Source organism: Falco punctatus (assembly GCF_963210335.1).
Source record: "Falco punctatus genome assembly, chromosome: 13".
Taxonomy (NCBI): domain Eukaryota; kingdom Metazoa; phylum Chordata; class Aves; order Falconiformes; family Falconidae; genus Falco; species Falco punctatus.
Genome location: NC_137593.1, coordinates 7,282,166 through 7,304,645, shown reverse-complemented (window position 1 = coordinate 7,304,645; position 22,480 = coordinate 7,282,166). Strand labels below are relative to the sequence as shown.

Genomic DNA, 22,480 nt, shown 5'->3' with positions numbered 1-22,480 from the left:
TCGCTTAATTATTTTTATGTAAAAAGTATTTTTTAAATTTTTTTCACACAGAATATTCACAAAGATTATTTTTTTCCCTCTTTTTGCTAGAATGTGTAAGTGAGCCTAGGGACATCACAGTAAACATAAATATCCAACCCAGTTCTTAATCTCTTATTCATCCTACAAGCACAGAGGAATTCCCAAGGGAGACAGCAAAGGGAAAGTACTGCATCATCATATCCTGAGTTTGTATACAAGCCTATTTGCTGTCTGGTACTCACCCAGTTTTTGCAAAGTTTGTCCAGTACGTCATCACCACTGCACTTAGCATGACGTCATTTTTGGAGAAATTACAAGGAAATAATTCAGTAGGACCAATCATGGGGATTCCTAGTACGTAAGGAACCTCATCTCCATGGGCTGCATCTGCCCATGCAGGTACCTGATCTGTCTGGCAATGATGGTAGAAGGCATAGAAATATGTAGGCGATCCAAAATTTGAGTGGAGATCTGCTGTAGCCACTGCTGGTGCAACCCACTGGTGATCAGTAAACAAAGCCAGCAGTGTTTTCCTTCTGGTCTCAGGATTGTGTCGATCTGCCCAGTCCGTGTACATAAATTTAATAGTTTCCCTCAATATATCTTTGCCTTCAGGGTATCCGTATAAGTTATCAACAAAATTCGAAACTGCAAAGTCAAAATCACTAGCTGATATGCCATCTTCGCTATCCACAATATTTTCAACAAATTTTAACCCTTCCCCTTGGTTAACTCCCAACATAATGTCATAATTGAGGAATTCTCCTTGTTCCATCAATATCTGAGGATCATCTGGTATCACATCGCCATCAATTACTGGTCCAAAGGCTATATGGTATCTTGCTGGTTGAATGTCCTGGTCGACAAGTTCTCTATAAGGCTTCTTCTGTAGACATTCTACCAGTTCTACAGTGTCTGACATGTTGCAACCAACTTTTGTAGCCAACATCCTGGCATATTTTGCAGGCTGAAAACTAACTGCCCAGCTGGAGAGAGCTGTTCCACTTTGAGCTATTGCTCTTTGAAAAAGTCCTGTGGGGAGAAATATTTAAAAACTACTGAAGTGACCTTGAAACAGCTATGTACTTGAAAGATTCAGAGCAGTTCTTTGAAACAATAAAAAACTTTAACGGAGGTTTAACTTGCATCTTAACAGTACTTAAAAACACAATATATTGAGATCTGACTGTCCTTGTACCTACAGGTAATGTATACAAAATAAATGCAATATGCGCAGAAACTAAAGCAAATGATTCTACCTCAATGTAGTACAGCCGAGGAACAGATTTTCAAAAGAAACTCAGGAAGAAAAAGAAGTGCCATTACCTTATGTGGGATTGCCTATTCAACCTAATAGCTTGAAAGAAATTCCGAAAGTTAAAGCAATTTTTAAGTCAGAGGAAAAACCAACAAGTCTCTGAAATCGATGGAATTTCTGGGTATTGTTCAAGCCATCAGCAGCATGCATGGATACCACTATGTGTTAAATAAACCTAATGTACTGATTTTTTACGTTTTGTTTGGGATTAAACTTGATTTGAGAGGTGCTGTGCTTTTGAATTGTATATCACAGCAAAAGTTTATATTATGGAGTAATAGATGAGAAGGTATGAGGCCGCCATTAAATTTATAAGTGTCTAAGTCAAGATCCTTTCTTGTAAGGATTTTTTTAAAATGCAGGTTTATAGCGATCATACTTATTTAAAAAGGGAAATGATATATTTTACACTATTTAGCTTTGTAAATCACCAATTTAAACAAATGATCAGGTATTCATTTAGGGGAGAGACAGAGTATAATGATCTGGCACTGCGTATAAACTCGTAGCAAATCCCGAAGACCTCAATACAATTAATTTGAATTTGTGCTGATTTAACTAGAACTCTGGACCAGGAACTCTGCTCACAGAAATGACAAAATATATTTAAACTGACATTTCCCTCTCCCTTTTGTAAGTGTATTTGAGTACATCATGGATGACAACCTTACCCCCTTGTAGTAAATGAATCAATCCCATTTTTTTGCTATTAACTTTAATGCTATCATAACTCCATCCTTGTTCCTATAATTCCTGTGCTCCCTTTGTGTTGGGGCTTTGCCTTTTCCTGCTCCCATTGGGGAGGGTAGTTCGGGTTCTGAAAGATACTTTAAGTCTGAACCTTGTGCAAAATAATGCTCGTCTGTAATGTCAGAAACTTGGGCTATATTTAGGTAACTGTGACCTTTCTGTGTTTTTCATTGTCATGGAAGTATATCCAGTTCATTTCAGTAGCACATCTTTTGCAGTAATGACTGGAAAATATTTTATACTGGACCCTATGTCCTATAGCTTACTGTGGGTAATCCAAAACAGTCTATACCATATGTAAGCAATGCTGATTTAAGGTATATGGGTCAAAATTTGATTTTACTTATACTGATAGGCATCTGGAGTAATTCCACTGACTTTGGTAGAGTTGCTGAGGGACTAGAAGTGACATCTGGCCTCACTCACTTAATTTTGCTAAGAATGTATCTTTAGTCCAATGCTTGATGACTAGGCTGGATACTCCCACTAAAGGAATTGGCATTAAGGTGCTCAGCTCACCTCAGAATTTTATTCCAATAATGCAAAAGATGGCTTTTACTCTGATAAGTAACATATTTCTATCGATAAAAAACTTCCATAGCCTCTTAATCAAGTCAGAGACATGCCTTTACAGCCTCCGTTGCGGTACCAGACCCCGTACACTCAGAAGTTAGTTGGAATCAGTCACTGGCAGGAAAGGTTTTACAAACTTCTGAGGAATTTTAAAATCATTCTGGACTGTTATTAGGTCAAAATCCAAACATCTTAAAATTAGATAGGTGCAGGGACTGAAACATGTAAACTCAAGCCTCTCCTTAAATTTATGAGAAGTCATATCCAGAATATTATTTTCTTGCAAGATTTGAGTAAAAAATAAGAAAGAACTTTAGGTATAAGGCAAGTAAAAATGTATTTGCATGTTTATAAGGTCAGAAATTGAGCTAGTATAAATCAGCTCAAAATTGGTGGAATTACTGTAGAGGATCCAGGCGTTGTAATAAATGTAACTAAATGACAAACCTGAATTTTCACAAAGATGTATGTCATGATACTTCATAATCTTTCTTTTTTGGCATATCGTGTAAATCTATTTTTATTGCTTTATTAAATATCTCTGAACAAGGACAGAAAGTGTAAGCTACATATTAAGAAAATGCTGATATAAACACTATGGCCTGCTAAGTGCTACATAAACATTAAATGTTGGATTAAGTAAAAGTGGTCAAGTCCTCTGGCAATAAAGTTATCTTAGGAAATGAAACTAAATATTCCTCCTTCTGCTGAAGAATGCTTACAGAAATATTCCTCCTCTCAAGCCATTTGGTGAGAAATGAACAACAGTATGAAAAATTATTTTCATTCTGTCACATAATTCCTGGTAGAAACTGGTATCACACAGGACGGAGAACCACATTTTTATCTGATAATGTGTATGCTTATTATGGCTGGTGGGCTGTAGACTGATGGAAAGAAGATTTAAATGTTCAATGGACCATACTGTTTTATGACTCCTATTCAAAGTCTTATCAAAGTAAATAATAATGACATTCTGCATATACTCATCTACATTTTCAGAGCACTTTCTGAAGATGGGTGCTGTTGTGCCCACTTGCAGATGGGCAGCTATGAACAGCACCATCTTGAAATAGGCTGAATGCTTCCTCTGAACTACCAAGGGATCCTTTCAAAGGGAAACGAAGCAAAGAGAGCATCCAAATTTATAGCTTATGAAAGAGACTGGGTAATAAAGTGAAACAAAAGGTTTTTTTAAAAAATCTTGGAATATTTGAAAATATTTGAAAACTTGCAATAACTTTTCATATTTGAAACTAACCAATTTTTATTGTAATACTTTTTTTTTTTTTTTTTTTTTTTTTAATGGCAGGTCTAACCCTCCCCAAATGAAACATAACATACATGGGGGAGTGGCACATTGTTCTGTTTAATCCAAATTTCAGCAAAGCATGTTTTTGCTTTCTTATAAAATAAATCCTCAGACATTTACTTTTACAATTGGATTTTAAGTATTCATCGGGTAAGCCCTCTCCAGTCCCCTCCCAAATCCTCTGATCTGCTGTGCTTCAATTTACTGCATCAGTTTCCCCAAATTCTGCTCCTGGCAAAATACTAGGCCGTGTGTTAGAATAGGACAGGGTAAAATTTGCTAAGAAGAGGCAACACACGACTGTCCAGATATTATAAATGTGGCATTTTGCATTAATGTCATGTTACATTAGGAAGATTAAGATTAAGACTGCGAGGATAAACCAGGTCTCCTCATTCAACCTTAAGCTAAATCCCCTATGACAAAAGTTATTTTTATGAGTTCTGATGAAAAAAGATGGTGCAGTGTGACCCTCAGATTACAGTGTAACAAGGTAATGCTTACATCTTGTTCTTATAGGCCAGATTATAAATATGTCTTATTTAAGTGCAAGCGTTTATGGAAAAAAAGATTACATTAAAAATCAAATTGTAGAAATAGACTAGAATTTAATCACAGTCTATTTTCCACTAGACTTTTCTTGTAAAAGCTGTATTTTTCTCTCATTTGAAAAAGTGTAAAGGCCTGATCTAAAGAGTCACTTCTATTGACCTCAGTGGGCGCTGCATCATGACTTTGGGTAAATGCAGCTCTTTTAATATCAGTGGAATTATTTTTTTATGACTGGCCTATTAGTTCCCCATGGAGATACAACAATATAAATTAGTGGAGGATCGTATGCACAGGGCACAGTGTGATGTCCCTGGTAAAACTAAACAATACAAATAAAAATGTGTGAAAACAGTGAGACAGAAGTACTGTGATCAATAAGCAATAGCCATGCAAATGAGAGAAACTGTGTGAAACTGTGGTGCAAAAATCATAGGAAAAAAAATTGGGTGCCTCAAACAGCATGCTTTTAATTTCCTGCTGTCTGCCTCAACTAGAGAGAAAAAGTGTTAGTTATGGAATAGGAAAAAAACACATAGAAAAAAATCCATTTTCAACTTGGATGCTTTGACAATTTTGGATCATGCATGCAAAACATTCAACCATTCTTTTATTAGATGACAGCAAGTGAAGTTCATGCAGTTTCAGACAAAGGATTTCTGAACTAGGTACTTGTTTCCTTCACACAAAATAATAGTTTTAAGCATTTCAGCTGTTAGCCTGAAAAAAAAAAAACCCACAACCAACCACCTGTGTCATTTTACTTTTCTTTAAATTTTGCTCATCATGAGAAACTAAACATGCCTTTCATGACAGTCTGAATATAGATGACCTCATCTACTGTGAGCATGACTGACTGGTTTTCCAAAAAGGACACCCTTAGGTAGGAAAGAAAAGAGACAAAAATGATGCACTGAGAAAATGCTGTTCAGAAGCCTGCTATAAAGTGTTCCTACAAAGCTCCATAGGAAAAAGAAGAAAGTGACCCAAAATTTAAACATGCACAGAAGAGCTCGGGGAGAAGGCAACTTGTACAGCCTTTAAAAAGTTTGCTTAATATTGAGCTGAACTCAACAGTTCATAGGAACAAAGAGAATATACAGAGCATCACATAGTACTAATGGCAGTGGCATGCAGACACCAAAATTGTCAAAATTTGCAACCTGCATAATACCTTTGGTTGAATTGCTCCAACGGTTACCTTCAGAATAATGGGATAAAGTCAACAGATTGACGCATGAACCGCCTGCACCAGATCCAAAAACTGTTATTCTTAATGGGTCACCACCAAAGAACCCAATATTTTCACTAGTCCATCGCAAAGCTTGAATTAGATCAAGGAGGCCATAGTTTCCTTTTGCTGCTTGGTCCCCAGTGCTCAAAAAACCTGTGAATGTAAATGAAAAAAGAAAGGGTTAGCAAGTGCTGTTCTGGGTGACCCCGTTGCAATTTTCTAAGTACGATTTCAAAAGTATGTGCCATTAAATAATATGCAACAATTTTCCATATTCACTTGACAACAATTTGCTATTTTGCACTCTTTGTGAAACAAGTTACTTGGTATTCACTCTTTTGGCTCTGGTGTTTTAACGTAGGGAAGATGAACATACATCCCAAGCAAAATACTCTTCTAAGTCTTAACAGGTCACAACATATTGCTCCCAAAGACGTCATCTTGATTGTACTAAGTTTAAGAGAAAAGGTTTAGCAAACAGATACGCTGCAGTCATTTTCTAAATTATTTGGTCAACTGTGAATTGCACTTCCATACCCAGATGCAGCCACGGGCTTTGCGCATGCCAGAGGTAACAGTTCCCCTTCTCTGTTAACAGACTGTGTTCGGTCATATCCTGACAACACGCTGTCTTTTCCTTTTTTCTCCCCCACAAATATGCAGCTTATGTCACAGGACAAGCTGGGTTGAACAATATGAGCAGCTCTCAACTCCCTGAGCTCTATCCCATAGTCATTAACCTGAGTTAATTGAATCTACGTTAAATGCATAAAGACAATTTAAGTTGTTTCCATGACCCCTTAACATCAAAAAGATAAGAGCTCAGGGGTAATCTGGAGAGCACGAGAATTGCTCCCTTTTGTTCATACTGGAAGGAAAATGGCAGAATGTATCAGGTACGGGAATGACTGTTTTACACTTTACTCCCAGCAGTATTATCATATTTAGTATTACTGTCATTCTTGTCATTACAGCCTGCCGACTCTAAAAGGGGGACAATAAGAACTTGGAAGAAAGTCTTTGCTGATAAAAGACATTGCTTTGCTTTTGGATCACATTTGTTGACATTTCCAAGTTTCTCAGCTTAATAAACAAATGTTTAAATAATACCAGCATTATGAAGTAGCCCAGCACCTCCATTTGCATATCAAACTGATTTAATGCTCAATAAATTGGCAGTGTAACTGTTTTTCAGTACATGCTTTGTAGAGAAATGCAACCCATTACAACAATTATTTCTACATTAATTAGATATTTGTGGGTCTTTTAGTCTCGTCAAAGTTATACTGATTTAACTCTCTTGAGTGCAGACAGCCTACTCAAAAGAAGTTTACAGTAGTTTTTCAGACAAATGGCTCTCAAAGGAGTCCTACTGTTTCATTATGACAATAAAAGCAGCTTTTGAGACATTGGTAGGAAGAAAGACACCTGTGCATATACATATATATAACAGAAGGATTTAACAAGATTACAGGTAAGTGCATGGGTGTGCCTATATTAATGTATATAATGAACATGTCATTTGTTACTTTATTACAATTCTGATCCAACTTCAAATGGCAGGCTTACATTTCGTATTGTCATGTGAGTAGACATTTATTCTAACAGACCTTCTTTGCTGTAAACTGCACTGAAGGCTAATTGGCCTCGCTGCCTCCATAGTTGAGCTATGCTCTGTTTAGGGTGAGCAGTTCTGTTTGTGTAGGTCAATCCTGATTTTTGTTACCATGGAGAGGGAACAGAAAAGTGGCATAAGGTGCCAGGACAGCAATTCTCCCAATTCCAGACCTAATGTACCAAGTCTAATGGGCATACTTCTTTCACTGTAGCCATAATAAATTGTTACTCTGATACTAGACTTTAAAATAATCACTGTTCTACAACTAAAACCTGCCACATTTACTACTTAACTGCATAAATAAGTAACACAGCATCACCACCATCGAAGAAAATATCACCTTTGATATTTAGGGAAAGCCCAGAAAGGAAGTCATAAATATAATTAATTCATACTCATTTTACTATTACAGCTCAGTACTGAGATGAGATTAACATGATGTTATTTTACTCTGCTTTACTCTTTGATTTTCTTTTGTGTAGCCAGAGGGGCTGCTGTGCATGCCTATGTGAAAGGATGGTCCCAGTATAATCCTGCCTGCACAGAAGCATTCATTCCTGTCTTCATGCTCCAGTAAAATGTTGTCCCCCATAAATAGTTTTTAAGGACACAGAGAAATGTCGTCTTTGAATCTATGATAGCAAATCTAATGAAAGCTTCCTAACCAGTCTCACTGCCTTTGTCAGCCTTCTTGGAGTTGAGGGATGGTACCAGTGACTGTAACAAAATTAAAATGTAGAAATTTATGGGAACTACAGGATCTTGTGGCTGCACATGCTGGGGATGTCTTCCCCCTTCTTTGAGCAAGTATACAACTGTGGAAAATCAGTGACAAATCAGTTCATCATATTAAGTGTATAAGTGACTGCACTGATTTAAGGGATTGGAGGAATGATTGGCGGTGGCAGTCCTCGAAACACAGGCAGCAATGAGATGAGAGCAGTTACAGCAGTTACCAAAACTGTACCCTAAAACAAGCCCCTCTTTGTTTTTTTCCCCTTTCCCTGCTTACAGATTCCTCGAGCCTGGACAGGATCTGCTCTCAGCAGAGCTGCAACATTGGTTCAAAAAGATCCCGTAGAATTCTCAAAGTGGTTCCAAGGCATTTATTAGGAAAATAGATGGTAGGGTTGTAGCTGAGATACAGTGATCCCCCTGAAGGAAAACAAATGCTAACATTCAAGCTTTCTGAAAAGTTGTTTTCTTTACTCTGTATAATATGCAGCAAAGTGGGAAGCAAGGAAGTCTTTGCCTGGAAAAGCAACAGACTAAATTATAGGTAAAGCCTTAGGGCAAACCCCGGCTATTAAATGAGTTCACATCAAGCCCTGAAGCTCGATGGGGAAATGGGAAATCCTTTGGAAACTATAAATATGCTACTTCTAAAGAATCTTTGTGAAAAGAATCTTAAAAAGAGAGCAAAAGAGGAAATGTCTCCTGTTGCTCATAGAGATCAAGAACCTTGAGTTCAGTTCAGGAAATGTGCCAGAAGGGGGAGCTTTCTGTTTATTAAAAAAAACCACAACAACAACAAAAAAACCCCCACAAAACAAAACCCCAACCAAACCAGAGAGAAAAAAAAAAGGGAAGTATTAATAATATTCTCCTCATTCATCTTTATTAGACAAATTATGACTTGTGTCCAGAGCAACAGCTCTGATGCAGAAGAAATATCTCACGCCTCCTCAGCAAGAACCACGTTGGCTGACTTCCATATCTACATAAGATGGATGATGATTGATGTTGACTTTCATGACATGAAACATTTCTATCTCATTTTTCAGAACCATAAGAAGCCTGTTAATATCGCCACCTGCTCATGCCTTTATTCTTGTATGCAGTACTATCATCATGGCTTAGAAGCATTCAGAATGTCATGAAATCAGAGATAGGACTGATAAAACAGATGATGTTTTTCTTTCCAGTTTGTGGTTTGGTTTTTTCAGTTGGGTTTGTTTTTTTTGTGTTTTTTTTTTCTAGTGAGGAGTGCCTCAGTACAGATAAATTAATCTAACTAAACACCTGTAGAGAAATGCTGTAACACACAGCATTTTAGGAATATATATTCCTATCTATCTATATATGTGTGTATATATATATACACACAGACCTGTAGGTCTGTGGGTGCAATTACTTGTTCCTATTTATCACTTTGATAAAACAGAGATTGCAACAATATGTTTTGTCTTTATCCCAAGAGAGCTTTCAGCATGCAATTAATATAGATACCATAGATTTCTATGTATTTCTATGACACAATCATTACACCGTGTAGATATTAAGCTAGCAATTTTGAGTCACAGAGGGGAACCTGCTCTTGCTGAAAAGGGCTTGTGTGTCTGAAAGCCTGCCTGTTTTTAAACTGTATCAGCTTGTCTATTAAAATATATTATCCCTTTCTGCAAATGCTGTCTTATTATTATCATCCCTGGATTGTCATCTCACTAAGAATGCTGCTATCATATGATACCACCTTTTGCTCTTGTAAAAAAAAGTAAATTAATCAAGACATTTGCAAAAACCCTTATTTTTGCATTATTCTCTAAAAAGGTCAGATTGAGCTAATTTTGTTCCATAATTAAGTCCTTCTACTGGAAATATTCCAATCATCAGCTGAACAATTGCTATTTTATGTTCTGAATGGAGAGTTTATCTCTTCTTTTATCTCCTCTGAAGGAGCAGACTCTAATGGAATTATGGAAGTGAGGACGTGGTCTTTTGTGAGTTTAAGAAAGGGGTTTATTAAGCTCATTTGGACCATTTCTCTGTTACATGCCCATTAGACAAATAGGCAGAGTGTGCCACAACCAGGCCCTGTATTTTTGTGTTAAGATAAATTTTAATGCTTTATAGGCTTGTCTGCCTGGGTAACGATTTCTGCTTGCTATTCAGATAAATCTTTTTCTAATATGATTCCAGCGTTTTTGAAGAGTAAATAAAATAATAGAGTTGGGAAACTTAAAATATGTTCTTGAAAAGCTTAGTAGCTTGAATTATTTTAAGCTCTGGCCTAATTTGAACATTCAAATTAATGCAGAGGGGAAGGCCAAGACAGATTTTTTCCTTATGTAATGGACTGCTGCAACCCGATGATGCAGTAAAAGTCTAGGCACAGGCTGGTGGGTAGGAAAGTGCCATTTCACATCACAGAGAACCAAACCTTCCCTCTGATGAGTTCTGTCCATATAAGTGTTTCATAACCCAGCAACCTTTGTGGCTGGATGAAAGTAAGGGGCAGAATGTCTTGTTGGACAGAAAAAAAAATACGAAAAAAAAAAAAAAAAAATCTGCCTGCGAGAAAATACACAGCACCAAATGCTACTCTAAAAATAAAACACAAGAGCTTATAAAAACTGGTCTGACGTGCTTAGATGTTTTTTTCAGAGCTGTATTACTGAAAGCAGTAATGCTTAAGATTTTAATACTACACACCTGTTTAGGCATGCGTTACAATAATTTAGGTATGTTTCCACTTACAATTCCCTATGCAGTCAAATGTCATATTTGATTTTGTTAAAAGCAAATGTTAAATTGTACAAGCATAAATGCATAGTGGAAGAATGCAGGACCTATTTTGAGGGAAGAAATTCTATTCCCTCTGGATTGCAAGTTCCTTCATTAGGAGCTCAGTTTGACACCCTCTATTAATGCTGAATGGTAATTGCCATGTACAGAAAATTGCAGTTGCCCTTTAAACTCTACCTACTAAGAAATGTGAGTAAGATAAGCAAATTTTAAGCAATATGGTTAAACTTAAAGAGCATATTTGTTTTCATATTAAACATATCTTTATGTCTTTAGACAGACCTTTGAAGGTTCCTTCCAACCCAAAGCGTTCTATGATTATATGATTATATACATTATATCCATATGTTTGAAAACTTTTCACTTTTCACATAGTAAGGTTACGTGACTGGTTGCATGAACTGTTTGAAAACTTACTTATATTTTCTGATGTCATACCATAAACTTCATAAATTAAGAGTAGGCCCATACAAGTAGCCTGCACTGATTCTTTCAGCCCACAACTCTGTTTTGGGATGTGTTAGGCTTGTATTTCTGCAGTGATCAAGTTGTGACTACTAAAAAAGCTGAATGTGCCATATAACACTGATCAAAGTGATGGGGGGAGGGGATCAGGAAGGGTTCTGGTATGAGTCCAATTTAATTGCCAGTGTTCTAGAGCTGTGGATTTTTTTATTTATATTTTTTTTTAACAAAGACTATTATAGAATAAATATCCGTACATTCAATATGGCTGGACTCTGGCTGACTTAAAAAGAACACCTCAGAAACTGAAAAGTTTTTTGTGCTATTCACATTCACACAACACACTATTCACATAACATCAGTCAGTCAGTAAAAAAAATAGGAAGCAGCTCAACTATTTCAACTGTCTTAATTAAGCTGTGTTACTGTAAGAACCATGCCTCAAGGTTAAGTATATGAACAAAAAAACATACTGCGAGTAATGCGAAACAGCTGCAGTAATTCATTAACTTACCAAACTCTAAAGTGGTGCATCTGTGAGGTAGAATTGCTTAAAAATACCAACAGTACCAATTTCACTGGCCAGTGCTATCACCCCAGCAGTTAGCCTTTTGAAATCCCCATGCATTTCACCAAGTAAATAAATTACATAATCAAATCAGTAAATATAAGAACTTGTAACTATATCCTTTGGTATTTTGAAAGTATAGATGGAGAAAGATGTGTGATGATGTATAAACTCTGAAGTGCTTTTTCAGCATTGCTGTTTTACTATCGGAATTTTTAACACTCCTCCTAGAGTACCAAATCCTTCCAATTACTGTTTGTGAAGTGGCTGGAGCCAACAGAAAGGCTGGCCTTTCAAACAACAGAAGGTTTCACTTTCTTGCATTTTACTTAATTTCTTCTCCTTTTTGAGGCTAAACAAACCAAATGCTGCAAGTTACAGAAGTCCTTTACAGCTGTTTCAGTCTGGCATCTGTCACTTGCCAGCGCTGATGCATTACAGCAAACTTCCAGAAGAGAGGCAGATTGTGGAAGCGTCTCCCACCAAAGAACTTGATTCCATTGTCAAACATGTATTGGGAGGACTTCACTGGGTGCAATGCAGCCCAAAGCAGGCTAACCCTCAGTCTTTTTCCAAAACACAGGTTCTCTTTCACAGCCTATATTAAAGTCCTTCAAATGACAAGAAAAGTCTGGATGAAGCCAGATTTTTCCTATCCTGGAAAGATTATCCTCAACCATTACAGCAGGGAGAAACTTGCTTAGATTTACTGAGATGTTCTTGGCAAGTACGCCATAGATGTTGAAACAGTCTGAGATTAGCATTTCTAGCATTCTCTGAATGCTGCGAGAAGAGGGTGGCTCTCTTTGCCTTCAGAGGTTCTGTACAGAGATGATAAAAGTCTGAGAATCCTCTCAGAATCTTTAGCTGCCTCTTCTTTATAGTGCTCAGTGGTTACTGTCCATTCTGCCTCATCTATCACGTCAGGACAGTTGTGGGCAGTCTCTCAAATTCTGGCTATTTTCTACCCGTATCAGTGCCTGTGCCATCCCAGGCATGTGCAGAGGCTGGTGGCATGGGGCAGGCCCACGCAACAAGGCAGGTCAACGTTTGTTTGTGAAGCGCCGAGCTGCCTGGTGGCTCTGCCCGCAGCACAGCGCAGCACGGTGTTGCTTCTCTGCAGCCCTCCCAGCCCACATGTCAGGCGTGACCGGTTAGTGGGTCACAGCCCCCGCAGTGTGCGGCAGGCTTGTCAGACGCGGGGCAATGGTGAGAATACAAAAAGGCAGGTGTTCGTTACGTACTGTCAGCGGTAGAGACAAGTTTCACAGAAGCAATTCTCTAAGCCGGTGCGGTAGAGCCGGGGTGGGGAGTGCAAAGGGACCCTGTGCTCTGCGGGCAGCTCCTGCAGCCAGTGCTTTGGCTTCAGCGCAGGGAGCATGGATAAAAGGGGCTTCAGCTGCCCGCTGCTTGTCTGTTCTCTGCTCTATGAACAACACAGCCGGTCCCAAATGATCACCTGAGAGATCAGCTCCATAGTAGCTTATTATAGATGATCTTTGCTGAAGAGTCAAAAGGAAGCCTGCTAACAATCTCCAAGATACTTTGAAAGAGTCATATAAGCAATAGGGCTAGTCCACTAGGAGTGATCTCTAATACCGATTGCTGGATGAGCTGTAAAAGGAAAAAAGAAAAGGAGGCGGCAAGTCTAGTCTCAGAAATACAGCTGCAGAAACTAATTTTATGGGATTTTAAATGATATATGGCTGATATATGGAAAGTAGAAGCCTTAAGAGCTGATGAATGACATTTGGCATAGGTGGACACAAAAGGCAGCTGGAGTATGTCTCCTCTCCTTCTTTAAAAATGCAGAAAAAAAGATGGGGTTTGCTATAGAAAAGAGCAGATATATCTATGAATATTTCCATCTTTGAAAAAACAAGCAATTCTGCTGCCAGCAGAGAACATCTGCTTAAAAGCCTTCCACAAAGTAAAAATATAGTTGTTAGTACACGGCTGAGTCATGCTCTAGGGTGACACAACTTTTAGTTTAAAGTATTTTTAAGTTGCATACAAACTTTTCACAGGAAATGAACAACACTGTGCTACTAAGTAATACCATAGCAATGCTTTTATGATCTACTGTCTTTCAGAACTTTAACAAAAATACAAATAAAATCAATAGTCTCTAAAAGACAGCATGGGCAAAGCCAAATCTTATGATAGGATAAAGTGTGGAATAATAAAAATCAAAACACATACTGATCCTTTCAAATATACTCAGCCAAAACCCAAATGATAAGGAAAGACTACAATGAGAGAACAGAAAAGTCCATAGCCAAAGCCATCACTTGACTTCCCTACTTGGCAGAAGAAAGCAATGCCCCGAGGGAGAGATTCTTGTCTTCACCAGGATTGAGTGCACAGCTGTTCCAGTCCTACTTAATTCAAGTAGTGCAATGTGCAAAATTAAGTAGCCCACAGCACATTGCATCAAATATCTGTCCTTTACTGTGGTCTTTCAGCATCCCCATTTTCAGTAGCAAGATCAGAAACAAGTCATTAAGCCATGCTAGTCTTTTATGAAATATACCATATCTTTTAACTTTAGATGATACAACTAAAGGCAGCAGCTACAAACCTGGAAAACATGTTACAGAGGAGAGTTAACAAATACCGATGTTCTTAATGTGAAAGGCTTTAAAATCAAAATTGACCCCATAAAAGAGTCTGCTTTCCATTTTCCTTCAAGAGTTGGGCAAAATGAATTCATTATCTCAAGATAGCCCAGATGATACTTGAAGATCTTTCTACCCAATCTATTTGAGAAATTTTTGCTATATAATGAGCTGTGTAATGTGGGCAGCTACTTAGAATTACATGTAGTTCAGATTCAGCCTCCAAAAGCATCTTTTAGGTAGTACATTTTAATTGATTGTTACATGCCAGAAAACACTATTCTGACTTAGGGGTGGAAATTGTTTTTGCTTTAATAATGTTCACTCTGGTTGCATATTAGTATATGTCTTCAGTAATGCCACACAGTTTTTCAGAATTTTGAATATGTATGTGGATGAGAGAAAGGATGGGTTTCATTTCACTAGAAAGGAAAGTTCATATTTTAGAAGTAAAAAAATCATAATCATGAGTTCCATTGAGAGGGACAGCACCATAATTTTTGATACTTCTTCCAGTGTTGAGATTAGCAATGAGGGTCCAATCAATGTTAATATATATTCTATGAGCTGATGCAAGAGAAGTCAGAAATCTTCATGTAAAACTGTATATGCAAATCACTAGTTAGAAGCCTAGCAGCTATTTGAAAGTGCAATCTTTCAATCGGAACACAAAAATTATGGTGCTAATTTACTGTGAACTCAAATCTCCTTATTTGAAAATAAATAGAAAAGATTAACCATTGGACCAATTTACCAAGAACTGCACTGAGTATGTCATCACTTGCATTTTTAAATCAGAACTGGAGGCTTTCTAAAAATATATCACTATTCAGATAAGATTTAATTCAGGGAAGTTTTACGAACAATATAATACAGGTAGAGGTCGTACCAGATCATCACAAAAATGCCTTCTCGCATTTGAATGTGAGAGTTACACAACATATGAGACTTAAGTAATCAAGATCTGACTTCTGTAGCCTGATCAGTGCAGACAGACCCTTTGAATGTACTAAGAATTTAAATGTTTTGAGAAAGCCTGAAAAACAAAGCTTTTCTATCTTCCTTCTTTCTCTCTTCCTCTCCCTTTCCTCTTCCCTTCTCTTTTTGCAAAGCTTAATCTTATTTAATCAGTATCAACATTATTCTTGGAGTTCTGTTATTCATGTGAATTTATATATGTGTCCATTTATATACGCTCCTTGAAATACACTTGGGAGCACAGAATCAATTTATCGCTTGACAAATCCTCAGGAATAGCTGGCAATATTTTTACCCCTGTGATAACAATCTGCTGTGCTTTCTACAGACGCTATGTGGTTGACCAACTTCTTGACCTACCTGTGGCATTGCATCCACATCTGTTTCCTTGCTGCCATACAATATGCAGTGGTAGCACAGTGATCAGAAAGATGACATTCTGCTCTGTCCCTTTAAACACGTAGGGGCATATTTGTCTTACTGAAGACACTGTGTTTCTGGCTATCTTAGCCTGTGTGTAAGAATAACTTGTGGTAAGAAAAGGTAAATAGAAAAAGCAGCAACCCAATTTCAGTTTGAATTGTAAAGCAAGGCATGTTGGAGCACACAGCAACACCAACATAATTATAACACATCAGGCTGTATATCACGGCTTGTTGCAGCAGCTGACATTTGTGTTTATGATGGCAGAAATGCTGAATCTATTCTTACCCAGAGAAAAGGACTTGTCCAACAGTGAGAAAGCTAAGAAATAAAACGGGGTTTTGACTTATACCTCTGAACCTCTAAAAGTCTGTGGACTACTTCTCAGGGGCCAAAGATCACTAAGAAAGCAAACCAATTAAGAGCAAACACAAACGTACTTTATGACCGTCTGAGCCACGAGGGAAAACTTTGAGAGGTCTGTAACAAAAATACGTTGCAAACAACTATCTTCATACACAGGCTTGTGCTAGTGAGATTCTTATACTGTTTTCATTGCTATTAACTGAGCACCAGAAACAATTGTAAGCACATATATGCCTAGACAGAGGCATCAAATCTAATTTTTTGGTAAATATCACTTCTAGTAAAATGTGAAGTAACTAAGAATTAACTGCATCACCATATGCCTGTTCCTTTCTTACATGGCATCCTGACTCTCCCAGTGCAATTTTTGCTTTCTGCTGAGCCTGAATTTCCTGTTCCATAGGGCAAGATGCTTTATCTCTTCACAATGATTTTACTGCGCTGCAACACATATTTTGTGTCTTACAGGCAGGAAGCTGAAGAAAAGTCACGACCGGGATGAGGGTAGCTCTTACAGAGATGGTAACTGCCATTACAGAAAAAAAAAAAAAAAAAAAAAAAAAAAAAAGTATAAAACATTACTGCTATTAAACTATTCCTCCCCAGCAGAATCCTGCAGGATTTGGCCACTGCTGACTGTACAGCTGTTAAACAAAAGAGAAGGGCATGAAAGGTATGTATTAATATACAAATCATACATATAACTCCTGTGTATCTCTTCAGAGCAGTCTTATGAAATACCTGGTCATACGCATATCCCCTAACTTTTCTAGCAACAATTTAAATAAATGCAAGATGTCAAAGAATCGTCCTTAGTCCAAGGAAAAGGAAGGAAAAAAGCCTCAAATCCACCCAAAGTTAATTGAAGCTAGAATCACTGCAGTTCCATCTATTGCAATTTCACATTGGTGCACTTCAATTAAGGCATAATAAGAGTGCAAAGTAATTTATACTTATAGATTAGATGCCGTCTGTGAAAAATTGCCGATTAACTCACAGTAGGCTTCTGGAGTACCAGAAGAACAAACGTTAGAGTAGTTTGAGTTTGCTTTTCAGTTTGTACCTTGATACCACAAAAGCAAAACTGAAACACCTTTATTTAATATACGTATTACTAAGAAATACTTCATATGGCACATGCAGACACATGCTATGAGCAGGTCGACCTTCAGGCTTCCCTAAAGTTTCATTCACCAATAAAGTACCAACATAAAAATGGCTGTACTGTTTCCAATAATGGTCTCAAATGTTTATTCAGTTGCTGAAAGGCAACTTTTCAACTCTGTTTTGTTACAACTAGAGAATTCTTTGAAAGATTGCCTACTGCAGCCTGAACTAAATGCAGAGCTCTGGTTTTCTGTAAGATGTTGCATCCATTCATTCCACTCTGTGATGAGTATCATGTGCATTACCACTACATCATCTAAAAATATGCATAAGCCCATCTACAGATGGACCAGGCTCATTGCTATTCTATTATTTCATGTTTCTGTCATGTATTCTAAAATCTAACACTTTGAAAGCTACTTTACAATTACAAAGTAACACTTTGGTACAGTAGAATTACAGTCTTTGAGGATAAGGATTCTCTTATGGGGAAGGTAATATTCTTCAGTTATTCACATTTGGGTAAAACGAGGTGTCTTCAAGCTTAACACACCCACTTAGAGCCAAACTGAGAGAAGGAACACAAGTCAGAGTTCACAGGGAACAAATTCTCAGCCCTGAGCAAGAACTGAATTTATAGAAAATGGTCACGTCTAATGAAACAGTGGTCAGAAGAGGACAAGCACGTCAAGCACTTCTACAAGGCAGCTAAGAAATATTATGACAAAGAGTGGCTCGCTCAGAGGCATCTGTTTTCTATTTGCCGTTACAATTCTTGTAGCTTACTACAAAGTGAATATGCACAGTATTCATACAGTAAGTAAAATGGTGCTAGGTTAACACTTAATCAATACAATACAGGTTCTAAAGGCACTTTCTTAGCCTCAAATAAGTTGAAAAATCTAATCTGTGCTAATCTTCCCAAAACCAGATGGTGCATGAATTAAACTGTGTAGACCCTTTTAAGCTTCCATTCTCACTAGGTCCCTTTTGGGATAACTGATGTTCATTTCTTAGGGCTCTATTCTCCTGCACTTATTTATCTTAAATAACTGAAAACAGCCTCCTTAATTATACAGGAAGATGCACTCAATGGGAGAAAAGTCGCAGAATTTGGGCCTTCAAGGATTACATTATGTACGCAAAGCCTGTCACTAAACCCAGTATTTTTTGCACAGACAGTACAATGGTATCTGCGTTATTTACAATGGGAAAATGTTTCATTCCAGTCCAAGAAATATCATTACCTATGGGAAGTAAATAAAGCCAGGACTATGCCAGTAAAACTCATTCATGTACATCACTTGAAGGCAGGAGGTATGAATTCACAGTACTAAAGACCACCTCATCTAAAAATAAAGATCGCAGATGGCAAGTATCAATGGGTGATTTTAGCTGTTGCTTATTGTTGTAAATGGCTTAAAACTTCACCACAGCCCTGGGCTTAACTACGTTAGAGAGGTAACAAAGGGTGTTCTTAGGCCTTCGGAACAGGAAAGGAATCAACACATGGAAAAGAAAAGTTGGGAAGGTGAAATAACATTAAAAAGTTTATTACACCAATGTGACTCACAGTTTCTCAGTAGCCTAAGAGGAGCAGATTTGTGCCCATACTGTTGCACTATCGTAATCTTAAAAAAAAAAAAAAAAAAAAAAAAAGTTTTAGAAAACCTGCAGTAGCCAGTTAGAGGATACCCTGTCTGTTCTGCTGGAGCTGCTGCACCTGCTTTCACAACATCTGCCATCTCTCCCTCCTCTAAGTCAATCATTTCCATATGGCGTGTAAGCAAGCCCAAGTCCCAAAGTCTATTCTGATTTCAGTCGTGATCTGCTCTTTTAAGGGAGCAGGTTGAGGGAACAAAATATAAATGGTCTATTACTGTTCTTCCTTTCTATGACATTTATATGTTGCTCTGAATTACTCTGGAATCAGGATGGTTTACAGTTTATGTTTTTATCCTCACCCTGAATAATAAGGCAGTAGGAACAGTTCGCTGGAACAAGGAGACGTAGCACAAAGTGGGGAGTGATTACAGAGGAAAGCTGGGGTGGAAGAGGGTTTTGAACCTGGCTCTGAATCCCGAGGCCAGAAATAGGATCTGGAAGACTTAAGCAATGAAATAGCCAGATAATTATTGTGCCATTATATTTTGAAGACCTTTTGCAACTACATTCCCACCTTTAAAATTCCATTGTAAAAGTTCTTTTAACATACTGTATAATGTAAGCTGGGTGCTGACTGATGAAATAAATTGAGTTTTAATAGACTGTGCTCCACAACGCACCCCAAATGACACATCAGTAATTACCATCAGATCTCAAGCAACATCCTGAGAAAGTTACTGAATGTAAAGTGCATCTGCTGATTGCAATGGATTGCATTCTTGGTACGCTCGAGATTTGTCAGAAAATGTATTTATACTCAACATCAATTCTGCTGACTCTGAGCCTTGTTTCAGTTAACAAAGGCATCTCTGACACTGCAATATAGAATCATGTCCCATTTCTGGCAACGTACTCCTAGCAAAATACCAGCTGTTTTCAGTGGAGGATCAGTGTGATACAATGAGTTGATGTGCCGGCTTGATTAATCTTTATATGATTTCTCAGCTTCTAACCTAACATGTGCATAACTTTATATTTGTAGTCAATGGTGTAGAACATCACTTGACAGTTAAAGTACTTATGTTCTTGTTCTTTACTCATGAGACAGTTACCAAAGAAAGTAAGTTCATCTCTCTCAATTTGTTAACTTCTGAAAACAACAGTGATGGCTTGGCTGTGTAGACTATAGAAAGGAAGAGAATGGCTCAATGACTAGCAGTTTCATTTAGTATCATTCCATATATCATTGCTGTTTTCCTCCATCAGAACAAAAGGTACCACAAGTTTTTTGCTTTTCAATGGTCCATCAGTCAAATTCAAAGATGATGTTGAACTGGAATTTCAAAATATTAAATTTGAAAATCTTTTGCTAATTCTCATGGAAAAATGACATATGATTTAAGAAATAAGTAGAATATGTCCCTGAATGCTTAGAACTGTAATTTTAAGACAATATATTTATTTCTAGAAACTAAAACTTCTACTGTGTTTTTCCTTCTTCTCCTCAAAATTACAACTCATTTCTGTGAGTTTGGAAGACTATTTAACAGCGTTATGGAAGACCACTCCAAAGCATTACCGTGGCTGGAATACCGTGCTCCCCTCTTCTGTCAAGTCAGTCTCCAGCCTGCACAGACTATATGGAGGTGTATCTGATCAAACCTTGAACTGATTTTTTTCCCCAAAATACTCTCAATACTTTTTCAATACATATTAAGTTTCCCTGGGTCACTAGCTATAAGTGTTAAAAACTAAAACACATATATTGGTGTCCGCTTCACTGTAAATCAGTTTTTAAATACCGCTGTGTGCTGCCCCTGGTATTGTTTCACAACATGTATACATCACAGTCAACAATGTATTACATCTCATGCTAAAAGTGACTGAACATAATGCTTTACAATGTATGAAAAAAATACATATTTTAATACTGTGAATCACTTCCTGATAGCTGTTGGGAACTGGCCATGTAGGAAAGTTTATGCTTCTTTCTACCTTTGTCCTTCTTCCCAGAACTATGTCAACATACAAAGCATGGAGAAAAGGTGCTATGTACTAAAAATAGTTGCGCAAATGAATGCTATAGCTGGACATCGAAAATAGATGTGAAAAACAAGCTTGTTTGGAACCCTGTATAGTACAACACATCATTATTTGCAACTATATGGCCATTATTTTCACTGGTGCTTTTGCATTCACATTGCTTTAGGTGACTTAAAAGTTACTTCTGAAAAGCTCACAGGTATTGCGGTTTGTACCTCACTTCACAGAGCAAAGGACGATGTCCATGTCCAGATGACAGTTTTCTTCTTTGGCTTGCTATTGCTTGGGGGTTTCAGGCTTCTTACATTTTAAATACATATCATTTTAACCCCTTATCTTGTGCCAAGCATAGGAGGAGTTGTGGAACTAGCAAGTTGCTCTCTGCTTTCAAAATGTAGTGGTGACTTTAACTTTTTTTTTTTTTTTTAATGTATCTATATATCAGGATCAATGAGTTTTATTGTTGACAAATCAAGATCAGACAGCTCTCTGCACATCACAGTATCCATACAGACACCTTTCCCCCACATAGATAGAGAAGGTATTGACTAGCGTGCAAAACAGTAAATAAGGAGGCATAGTTATTACGATACAAATGATAAGAGATCAGATAATAAAGTAACTGAGTTGGGACGCAAGAATGAACTTACCCAAGACCTGTATGGAAAAGCCATCAAAACCAGAAACGTTTATCTGTCACTTCCTATGAATTTGCTCATGGGGATTTTGCAATGCTTTCAAGGACAGATGATTGTTTTCTGAGGCAGTGAAGCCAGTGAACTTAATGAAGATATTTCCATTAATTTCATAGACGCTGCATTCCTCATTTAAAACAGCAATTGGCCATAGGTACATTTCCTGCTGTTTATTGCTGTTGAAGCAAAATCTTGCATATATGTTTTAAAATCAAACCCCTGAAGATATTTATTCCAAAGTGATTAATTGATTGGAGAAGATGCTTATTATAAAATAATGAAAGATTTGCTTCACAGCTCACCTATTGCATCTGTTTACCATTTCAAATTATACAAAGGGCAGAAATGGAAGTAGCAGTTATTTCATCACTCTATCGGTTTCTTTCATCTGTTTTCAAATTAGTAATCAGATTACCTTTTTCCTATACTCTCACTGTGGAGGGGCAAACAGAATGAACTTTTCACCTCAAGATTCTTTTATATTCAAAGCATTTGGTTTCCCACAAGCTAAAGAAAAAATAATTATACAATCTTTGTTCCCACTGCAGGTACCTAGCAGGTTTTAAATATAATAAATGCATTATGGCAAAGTTAATGTACCATAAAATCAAGCAGACTGTATCACTCTTTGATACATATACCTGGTAAGCCATCACTGAAAATAACAGTAATTTATGCTAACAGATTATTCATCCACAGCAGACCCACCCTC

The 22,480-nt window shown here is 37.4% G+C and overlaps 1 protein-coding gene across 8 annotated transcripts in view; it reads right to left on the bottom strand.

Annotated features, from left to right (window-relative positions):
* The window catches only part of NLGN1 (neuroligin 1), a 427,968-nt gene that overhangs the window by 20,446 nt on the left and 385,042 nt on the right, over nucleotides 1-22,480 (bottom strand). For 5 of the 8 annotated variants that reach the window (XM_080409539.1, XM_080409537.1, XM_080409541.1 and 2 more), the window contains 2 exons: nucleotides 5,698-5,910; nucleotides 264-1,053 (listed from right to left, as the gene is read on the bottom strand). In XM_080409539.1, the coding sequence (XP_080265665.1) occupies nucleotides 264-1,053; nucleotides 5,698-5,910 (1,003 nt within the window). The remainder of the gene's footprint in view (nucleotides 1-263; nucleotides 1,054-5,697; nucleotides 5,911-22,480) is intronic. The other 3 variants (XM_080409540.1, XM_080409542.1, XM_080409544.1) reach the window with 1 other exon arrangement.